General features: G+C 37.0%; 1 protein-coding gene and 1 long non-coding RNA gene across 2 annotated transcripts; one reads left to right on the forward strand and one right to left on the reverse strand.

The window, feature by feature from the left end:
* Positions 1 to 449: 449 nt before the first annotated feature.
* On the reverse strand, positions 450 to 5,102 carry LOC146642748 (uncharacterized). The gene is made up of 10 exons (XM_085397248.1): positions 4,974 to 5,102; positions 4,438 to 4,527; positions 3,963 to 4,081; positions 3,444 to 3,860; positions 3,135 to 3,360; positions 2,818 to 2,955; positions 2,047 to 2,264; positions 1,805 to 1,958; positions 1,614 to 1,723; positions 450 to 1,051 (listed from the first exon to the last, which is right to left on the reverse strand). The coding sequence occupies exons 1-10, from the start codon at positions 4,996 to 4,998 to the stop codon at positions 740 to 742; spliced, it is 1,809 nt and encodes a 602-aa protein (XP_085253374.1). The 5' UTR covers positions 4,999 to 5,102; the 3' UTR covers positions 450 to 739.
* A 208-nt stretch (positions 5,103 to 5,310) lies between these two features.
* On the forward strand, positions 5,311 to 8,761 carry LOC146642749 (uncharacterized). The gene is made up of 3 exons (XR_014909518.1): positions 5,311 to 5,443; positions 6,414 to 6,512; positions 6,645 to 8,761. It is a non-coding gene; the product is annotated as an uncharacterized LOC146642749 (long non-coding RNA).
* The last annotated feature ends 1,617 nt before the right edge of the window (positions 8,762 to 10,378 follow it).

Raw genomic sequence — 10,378 nt, forward strand, 5'->3', positions numbered from 1 at the left:
AATAAAAGAACACATTTGAGAATTGAAGAGGGTTAAAATAAGCTTTAAAGAGCTCAATTTAAGATAAAATTACTTGATATCAAGTCCCAAATATTAGTTAAATATGCTAAATTACAGTCTTTTTTTATGTTTTGAATTCTTACTTGCAGCAAATGAATGCACTGCAACGAGAAAAATAGTTCTAATACTATGAAAAACTACTCAATATTAGTGAAATATGATTAATTTGTTTCTTGATTCAGGTTGGCTTATCTTAAAATAGAGCCGAATCAATATTAAATCCAGGCAAAAAAACCTTAAAACAGACCTTTTTCCTACTCCTTGGCTTCTACTGAAATCACAACCAGGACAAGAGTGATATGCCAACATTTATTTCTCTCATGAGAACAAAATCCTTTTTTTTTTAAACAAAATAGGGCTGCTGCACAATCCCTAAAAGTCTAAATCAACCCTTTAAAAGGCCTAAACACAGAAAAAAAATTACAGTTTTGGCCTTAAACTTTTGTGACAGTCACATAGTCTCACAATGTTATAAATAATGGCATTACTGACTTAAAACTTTACATGCCTCAGGTAAAGTGTCACTAAGAAAAAAAAACAACAACTTTCATTTGTAAAGCATCTTAAGTAAAGCCGTTTCTCAGGACATTGCTAGGCAAATTAGGAACAAAGTTGTACAAACGTACTACAAAACTAAACAAACTGCAAATGACCTGATAAAATCCTGCTTGGTATTCACCTATTTTTCAAAGAACGACTTCCACTCAGCTATTGCTTTCTTATATGCACTAGTGGCATCTTGATCATGGATGGCATCAGTGATTACCTCAGTTTGTATGACAGAGAGGACCGTTGCAACACATTTTGGGTATGTTAAGTGCAAGGTGTAGTAATATGCCATCAACACCAACATTCCTTCCCAGAAATCCTCCAAGGGGAGAGTGGTCACTGGTATGTTTCCTACAGCAACAATGCTGGTTGTTCCATCAAAAAGCAGCACTGGGGAGGAGAGAGGCCGCTTCTCCAGGTATAGCATTGCATCTTCACCCGGCTAGAAAAGCACAAAAAAAGGACAAATTCTTCAAGATTTTAAATGAAAGGGTTGCTGTGCATCCAAACAGCTTAAGACACAAATAGCAATATCAAGAGTTTAGAATGCTCCAACTGATTTACTGTTGGAATAGAAGAAATAAATGTAAAATATCTGACTTACATAAATATGAAATTTTGGAAATGTATTAATTCTGAGCATGAATTTTCTCTAATTTGCAGCATTTTTATCATGTCTATTTGTGCTTTTTTTCTCATTTGTTTTTTAAAACAATTTCTTTTAACTTTGTTACATATTCTAGTTTTTGAAGGCCTTTTTAAATATATCATTTTACTGCTTCTACTTGTATCCTAACTGCAATGTGCTTTTGCTCTGTGCTGCCTCTCTGGAGTAGGTTTTGAATAACAATTAAGAAATCCTGAATAAGGAGTAATTTAATCCCTGCTGAATTGAACTTCGACCTACTCTTATTAAGCAGGAAAAGCAAAATAATAATATTAATAATAACAATACAAGTAAATGGAGTACAAGTTACAGTGGCTGGTATTGCAGCTGTTCTCACCTTGAGGATATGAAGGAGAGCCTCACTGGCACTTCCCAGCCGCTTTGGTGGTGTAGTTTTTGAAGGAAAAAGAGATGGAAGTGCATTGAAGAGAGTGACAGTAAAATCCACTGTGAACAGAGAAAAGTATCTCAACAAAGCAATCCGAACATATCTGATGTGTGGATTTAATGTATGAAAAGGCCACTTACCTCCACGTACATCCAAGGGGAGAGGAGGTTTCAGGACCTTCTTCCAAATGCCATAGAACTGCACTTTCGAACAAAACTCTGCCCATCGACCCTTCATTTGATCTATGTATTTGCAGTTGGAGCCACCAATGATGCGACGCAGTTCATCCATCGCCTATGACAAAGTTGTGCTCAGTTAGTCAAGAACTAACTAAACCTATCCAGAGAAAGCAAGGAATTTAACTGAAGGTAGTTGAACTTACATTTTGTATGTCTTTGAAGCATGGGTATGCTTCAAATATTTTTCTGGGCCTGTCTTCTTCCCTTGTAATATCTGCGTCAATAAAAGTTCGTCTGGCCTCAAACTCCAGGTCCAAAATTTGAGCAACGTCACTTTGGTTGGGTTTTGCATTGGGTTTCCTGTACATGTTGCTCAAGGTTTTGTAATGTCTTGCCTGCATCTTCAGGCTGTCATGGTCTGCTAGGGAAAGCAAAGAGCAATTGTAAGACATGGTGTAACTAGACTTCACAAAATTCAGATTTTTCTAATCAGTCATTTCTAGTTGCATGGTTGTTTTTAAGTATAATATTTCTGAGAATTAATGTTTAGGTTAAATATGTTTGAGTAATTAACTGACCCTATATGTCCTGATCATTTCCCTTTGTGTCCTTTTCTTATAATGATCATGGATTTATGTTAATTGTTAGTTTGAACAGAATCAAATATTAAAACGACAGTTTAAGATGCCCGTGAATAAAACTGTGGTGAAAATAAGGTAAAGGTTGTTTACTGTGTATATCGTTCACATCAGTGTGAACAGTGATTATGAGCTGATGGATAAAAATATTTTAGGTAATTTGATCTATGACAGAAACACTGTGATAAGGCATGATAGATGTGACCAGCATGAGGATTTACATGTGTAAATAATCAGCACTGAGTAACACCCATTACAACACAAAGTGTTAAAATACTTACTATGGCTAACTGGCAAACTGGAATGAGGGATCTATCATATGTTGATTTTACACACCAACTCGAGTTAATGCCAAACCACTATCAGCCCTGGGTGCAGAGCATGAGGCTGACTTGGATAATAGTGGTAAAGCCAGGGTAGTATTGTTTGACGTAGTTGGTACAGTGGAGGGTAGCGGCAATTGGGATTCTTTCTCTGAGGAAAAAACAGAAGATGAACAGAATGTAATAACAGGGAATACCTAGAAAGTTAAGGAAAATACTCAACACTGTATAAATCTTGTGATGCACTCTGAACAGAAAACTGAGGGCAGGTGGTCTCTTTGAAGTTTTAGATGTCCAAAAGTCATTAGTACAGCAGACCAAAGTACACACCTGCATTTGAGTTATCCTCACTGAGGTCATCATTGCTCTCAAGAAGTATGGTATAGTCACTTGAACCACTTGCTTCACCACTTAGGTCACCTTCAGTCCCATAGTCTGTGTCATCTGAGCTGAAAAGAGTCTTCCTGGGCCTGCCTCGTTGTGGCATGGAGCCCTGCCTCTTCCTTGGAGACTTCATATTTTGGAGTCGTTTGTACAGTTTGGTGTAGATGGTCAGCTGTGGTAAAATAATATATTTTTGTACATCATTTTATTATCTCACTCAATTTTAGATATTGTAGTGGGTAAAGAATGACTTACGTATGGCATGTGTGTGTCAGCATCACGTAACATGGGGTAATAGTCGACAATCTTCTGCGACATTGCTCTCATTTCGAGTTTGGAGGGGTATGTTACTTCTTTCCCCATGGGACTAGCACGGAGGATTGCAACCATGCTGGTGACGGTGTTCCTTACAAGTCTGCAACATAGCTCCTTCGACATCCTACAGTCCTTTTCCTTTCCACTGTGGAGCAATGCAAAGTACTGACTGCGCACCATGTCCAACTCTGAATCTGTATACACCACATACTCTGGTGGGTCTGGCATTTTCATTTTTTTGTCAGCAGTGTAGGAAATGGGAGTGGAAGTTTGAGGCTGACATTGTGACACATCAAAGCCTAAGGGGTTACTCTCGCTTCGATGGAAAGTGTTGGCATCTTGGTCAGTACTCTTAAACTATAACAGTTGTGGGATATAAACAAAAATACACAATTAGGCAAATTAATGCTAGACAATATGGACAGTAATCATCTTCTTAGTGGTATAATGTGTATTTACCTTTTGGCTGATAAAATCCCAAATCTTCTTTCTACGGAAGAAATTTTCATGGCCCGGAAAAAGATCCTTTAGGTCATCCCGGGTAAAGCTCCTCAAAGTTTCCTCATCAATATTCGCAGCTGTAAAAGAGAAAAACAACTTCAAAAGTGATATTTATTTCTCTTTTCCTGGGCGTGGCTTATTACATATTGAGGTCATTTTTTGTCAATAAATGTATTTTAGCAATAAGTAATATTAACAGGATAAAATGTCAAACTTAAAACAGTTTATCAAATATTTGGGAATGCAATAAAACTATTTTTGGGTGTCTTCAAGAATGATGTTCCAAGTCTATTTTGGCAAAGACAGCTCAAGGCTATAATGTGGATAAAGTTCAGAGTAGAGTGCAATCCTAGCTCCAAGTTTCAGAAATGATGCTAACAGATGCTAAGGCTGCTTAGCTAACGTACCAAAATAACTGAAAAATAAGACTTACCCTGCAACACAGACAGTATGGCATCGTCAAAGTTGTCCATGCCGTGACAGCAGTTCTCTAGTTCGGTTCCAAAGCCTCCACTCACAGTACCTGGAAATATCCTACGGCTTAAATAAGAACATTTAGCTAAAGTTAACACATTAGCTAGATTGCTAACTAGCAGCAGCCCTCACAAAACACGACTTTATCTTAATAACACCGTTGTACCATAGTATTTTTCAAATCAACTTAATGTTACCATCCTTAAATTACTGTTCACTTTGTTTAGATAAATAATTTTGATCTTCCTAACGGTCCTGATGGTTAACAAAGCAGGGGAAAAGAGTTTGTCCCGCGTGAAAGTAACTTCACGACAGGAACTGAGAATGCGCATGCAGAAAATTATTTATATTTAATTTTTTTTAAGTAAAAAAAAAAGAAAATAAAAATATAAATTCAGTCTTAAACACTTATTGCCTAAAAATAAATATAACTGATGTAATTTAAACCTGAAAAATTGGATAATTAAGGATGCATATATTTTTAAAATTGCCTACCTTTCCCATGGTCCCACACTCTCATCTGTGGCCTTCAGTGGAGAGCGGTAAAGTAAAGCTGCATTGCTACTGCGCGAAAACAGTTCACCATGGCGCTCTGGAGATGTATGATCTGTTTTATCTTTGTTTCTTTAACTCTGAAGGTGCTCCTTAGCCACATAAATGCAGCTCATGGTCGAAGGCAGGATTTTTGGGTTTACTGTGGAATAGATGGCTGTGAACAAGATTTCAGAGTTTTTAACTCATTCTTTCGCCACATTAAACGGACGCACCCTCTGTATTTGACGAATGGAAGCCCACCAAGAGGATGGAGGATCCCCCCAACATCCCACTCTTTAGGATCGGAAAATTTTGGTGTTTCAGTCTTTGCCAACTGTAGTACTGCAACAACAACCAGCACCGTGGAAATATCAACTGGTGGATCTTGGCCTGAAGTGCAGGAGCCTCAGGTTGTTGACAGCCCGAGCGCGGTAAGTGTTAAACTAAATAAAATGTAGTGTGGCTTCTGATGACAAATTTAGCTATGTCTAACTCCTCGTATTTGGTCCTATATTACTTTTAATCATTTTCTCCATTTTTAATCAAGAGAAATTTAACGAGATCTCGCGATATTATACCGCTAGATATTGTTCTTCAAACTGTTACAAGCGATTTCCACCATGGTTGGATTTTAAATCACAATTTCATCCTGCAGGATGAAATGAAAAACAAATAAACAGAATAGCAGTTCAGTGTAGATAGTACAGGCTATGCTGCAGCCGGAGAAGGCACACACTCTGCGGCTGGCATGTCTCCTGGTGAAGTTTGCATCAAAGACACTCTCAGCGCGTTTAAATCGTTCAATGTGACAGCAATTTGGGTATCTCGTAGGAATTACAGTTTCAGGTAAGACACAGAGTATTTGGAAGCACTGTAAAAAAATCTGTTGGTCAGAAATACTGCCAAAACATGGATAAGAATGATTTTTTTGAAAATTAAATAAATTAATAAATGCATACAATAAAATATATCCATATACTAATACTAACATAAATTCTAAGTGCAAATCTAAATTACGTGATTTAAAAATACATAAATAATTTAATAAATACAACAAACATGTAAAGAAACTAATATCTAAGTGCGAACAAAAATTCATTATTTAAAAAGATAAAATCTCATTCTCATGAATCCAATCCCTAGCCTCATCAAAACAATGGACAACCCCTTTTTTATTGTTTCTTTGTCTTTGATTTCTTTTCCATTTTTTTTCTTTATTCCAAAGAATGAATATTATATTATCTTATATTATATTGAATATTCACAACTGTAACACTAATCACTGTCATGCACTTTGTTTTTTAATGGACCAATCATTAGGTGTAACTGATTATACCTGTTATGTAAGAATTTCTATAATTGGCCAGGAGTTTGGACTAACTTTGTTTTTCTGCTCTAAAGGAAGAAGCTGTTGCTAAAACATCCTTTACCAGACACGATATTACCAGATCTGCTGCAGCTTTTGCTATCAGTGTTCAAGAACAGTGCCACTTATCACAGGTATGTTATAGTCTTAATGGATCAATACATTACATAAGGCAATCAATGTCTTACTTGTTCATAATGGAATTCAGAATTTTTTTTTTAATATAAATGCAGAATAAGTTACTTTTGTTTCAAATGTTTTCACAGAGAACGGTCAAACATATCATCTCAGGAGTGCAACAGTATCAGGCTGTTCTTTTGGATACGCTCAAGGAAAGAATGAAGACAGTGTTTGAAGATAATGCCGAGGGAACCACTCAGCTTCAAGATGAGGCTTTGGCTACATTTGATAAATTCATGGATCCTTTCTCCACCATTGCATATGGACAGTGTAGAGCCATAGGGGAAATGTTCTGTCCAGTCAACGCAGAGGAAGTAGTAGTATCCCAGAAGATATGTTGGGTAAAGCAAGGTCTTTCAAGGGTCATGTCCTTAAGGAACAAAAGTTTTTACTATGTACCATTAATTGAAAGTCTAAAGCAGTTAATGACTAATGAGAGAATCTTTACCATGTTGAACACTGCACCACAAAGAAGCAGAGAGGGATTCTTCTATGATTTTAGAGACGGGTCCCTCTTTACATCTCACCCCTTGTTTTCTCAGAGGCCAAATGCATTGCAATTAATACTGTACACAGATGAAATTGAAATATGTAACCCCTTAGGGTCCCATGCTTCTGCAAACAAATTGGTCATGTTTTATTATACTTTAGGAAATATTGATCCAAAATTTAGGTCAAAGTTAGCTGCAATACGACTTCTTGCTATTGCTAAAGCAAGTGACATTTCTCAGTGGGGTATTGATGTTGTACTGAAAAGAATACTTCAAGATCTATCACTGCTTTACAATGGTGTAAGGATTGAAATGTCAAATGGTGAAATTGAATTGTTTGGTGCTGTTATAGCCATTTGCGGAGACACGCTAGCCCAGCATGAGATTGCTGGCTTTAAAGAAGGGATTGGTTTTGCTTATAGCAAATGTAGACACTGTGAATGCAACTTTGATGATATGCAAAGTGTTTTTGAGGAGAAGAAGTTTGTTCAAAGAACTCTGGAGAAACATATCAGGCAGTGTTTTGAAATAGATAAAGCAAGCACAGATTTATTGAAAGCGTCCCTCAAAACTACTTATGGAATTAATAGAAGAAGCAGACTAGTTGATGTTCCTGCATTTGACCTGATCAAACAAACTCCACAGGACATAATGCATGTTATTTTTGAAGGTGTTGCATCAATGGAAGTTAAATTTGTATTAAAACACCTAATTCTCTCAGGACAATTGGAATTAGACAAGTTTAATTCAGACATTCAAAATTTTCCTTACTCACCTCTTGAAATACGGGATAAACCATGTCCTATTAGCTTTGGCACTTTAGCGGCTAACGACAACAAATTGAAACAGTCTTGTGGACAGATGCTAATTCTTTTAAAAATATTACTTTTTCTTTTGTATGGTGTGGAGAGTGAGTATGTTGTATTTATTAGAAAGTTAATTATGATAGTTCAAATAGTTCTTGCTCCCATTATTTCTTTACAAACTGTATTGCAACTGAGAAATATGATTGAAGAACACCTGTATCAGTTCAAGCAACTTTTTCCCGAAGCCAATATAATACCTAAGCAACATTATATGTTGCATCTTCCCAGTCAAATCTTATCCCTTGGACCTTTAATAAGGAGTATGTGCATGCGCTTTGAGGCAAAGCACTCCTATTTTAAACAGTGGGCTTCTAAGTTAAATTTTAAAAATGTTTGTAAATCCCTAGCAAACCACAATCAATTTCTTGAGTGTTGTCAAAATGAAATAGGCACTGAACATCCTATTTTTGCGAAAGAAAAGGAATCCGGGCCAGTATCAGCTGTTAAAAATAATGAATATGTTAGGAAAAAAATTAAAGAATTTTTTGGAATAGATGTCATGCAGTCTGTTGTCTCAGTGAAATGGTATGTTCTAAATGGCAATAAATACATTGCTGGGAAGTCCATGATTATTGCAGATGTGGATGGCACTTTCCCTGTGTTTGGACTGATAAAGGATATCTTTTTGATTGACTCATCTTTTATTGCTTTTGAGTACCAACGCTATGAAACTTTGAATTTAAATGAAGACTTATTGGCATATGAAGTAACTGTGCCCATTGTTGCTCAAGCTACAGAATTAGCCCATGAGCTCATTGATTACACTTCATACTTTTCTATTAGTTTTAAGGACAGTGTGTTTGTTCCAATCAAATACAGTCTTTCTGATATTATTTCCCATAGAAATCACCCTTAAGATTAGGGTTGCACCAAGTATTGGCTTAGTGTAGTTTGTGATGATATCAGTTGACAGTCATTAAATGTTCCCTAAACCAATGTCAATGTTGTACCACATAATGCTGGCATGCTGTGACAAACAGCTGTCTTTGAAATGTGATTTGTATCATAAATTGTGGTTAATTTCTTTCCTTTATATGTACAACTTTGAAGTCAGACATGATTTTGAATAAATAATATTTTCAACAGATGCCTTGTGTGAATTTCCTAAATCAAGCAAATTGAGTTTGTCACTCTATCTTGAAACAAGTGATATTTTGAGAGACATCTGGTGAGAGACCTAATGTAGGCTATTTTAAGAGTTATTCTTCCCATTTCTGGATTTCTGTACTAATATAGACACAATTATATGGTTATTCTCGATTTAAGTTTATTATCTAAAATCCAGACTTAGAAACAAGTAAATCTTTTTTAAAACAAGGCAAATAATCTGGCCTGTCTAAAAATAAGATTTTAAATCATGGCAAGCACCAGATAATTTGCAGTGCAGGCATGGGGCTACCTGGTAACGGTGTTTGCACATGTTTTTGACACAGAGTGTGACGTGGGATACCAGTCAGATGGATATTGAGTTCATTCTCCGCTGAGGCGTCCAGCTGACACAGAGGCTGTTCCTTCTCCATGGTGTCGGTGCATAGGGCAGAGAAAACATAGCTGTTATCAGTATCTGCAAACATTTCACCCTTTGTGTTAAATGAAATACACAAGTTCATTTTTGCCATTAAATCTCTGCCTAATAGATTCACAGGCGAGTTTGGAATAATTATGAATGGATGATATGTAATTTCATCTGGTTTTGGGCCCCAGCGTGTTTTTAGAGAATGAGTTTTGGGGCATTGCACTAGAGTTCCGTTTATTCCCATGGTGTTGATGCACACAGAGGAAACAGGCCCACTATAGAATTTTCCAGACAGTGAACTTTTAGTGGCTCCACTGTCAACTAAAAAGGAATAAGTCTTTTCACCTATCTCTATATCTAACATGGGCAAGCTTTCTGTGTTACGGGACAATTGCAAATGCAGCATCGTGTGTAGTGCTTCACACTGTCCCTCATCTTCACCTGGGCCTCCCTATGGTTGGTCCAGTCTTTCGTTATCATATGGGTGGGGATTAAAATGTGGATTATAAGGTTGCTCCCTAAGTGCAAAGGGGCCATTATTTTGATGTGATTCCTGTCTGCGTTGCCAGTTACCTTGTCTGTAAGAGCTCTGCTGACGCCTAGTGGCAGGAGCTGGTCCTGTGTTTTGTGGTTGAGACCTATGTGCTGCTGATTTGCATTCCCTCCTCCAGTGTCCTATTTTTCCACAATAAAAACATACGTCTCCACTCCTATCTTTCCTTCTGAAATCTCCCTGCTGCGCTTGTTGAGGGGACGGGGCCCCTGCATACATCATTTTTTCACTTTCCTCTGAGCCTTCAACATCAAAATTCAACATCATCTTAACACTTTTAGCCTTCGTGCTGTTGGGGAAAAGATCTGCACCAGCTTTTGTTTTGACAAGTGTGATAAAGTTCTTTATTTTCATGTCATAGAGATTATCAGTGGCAGTCAGCTTCAATAGTTGT

The sequence above is a fragment of the Rhamphochromis longiceps genome, linkage group LG23, assembly GCF_057381845.1.
Source record: "Rhamphochromis longiceps isolate RC_006_pf linkage group LG23, R_longiceps_female_GT1.1, whole genome shotgun sequence".
Lineage (NCBI taxonomy): Eukaryota > Metazoa > Chordata > Actinopteri > Cichliformes > Cichlidae > Rhamphochromis > Rhamphochromis longiceps.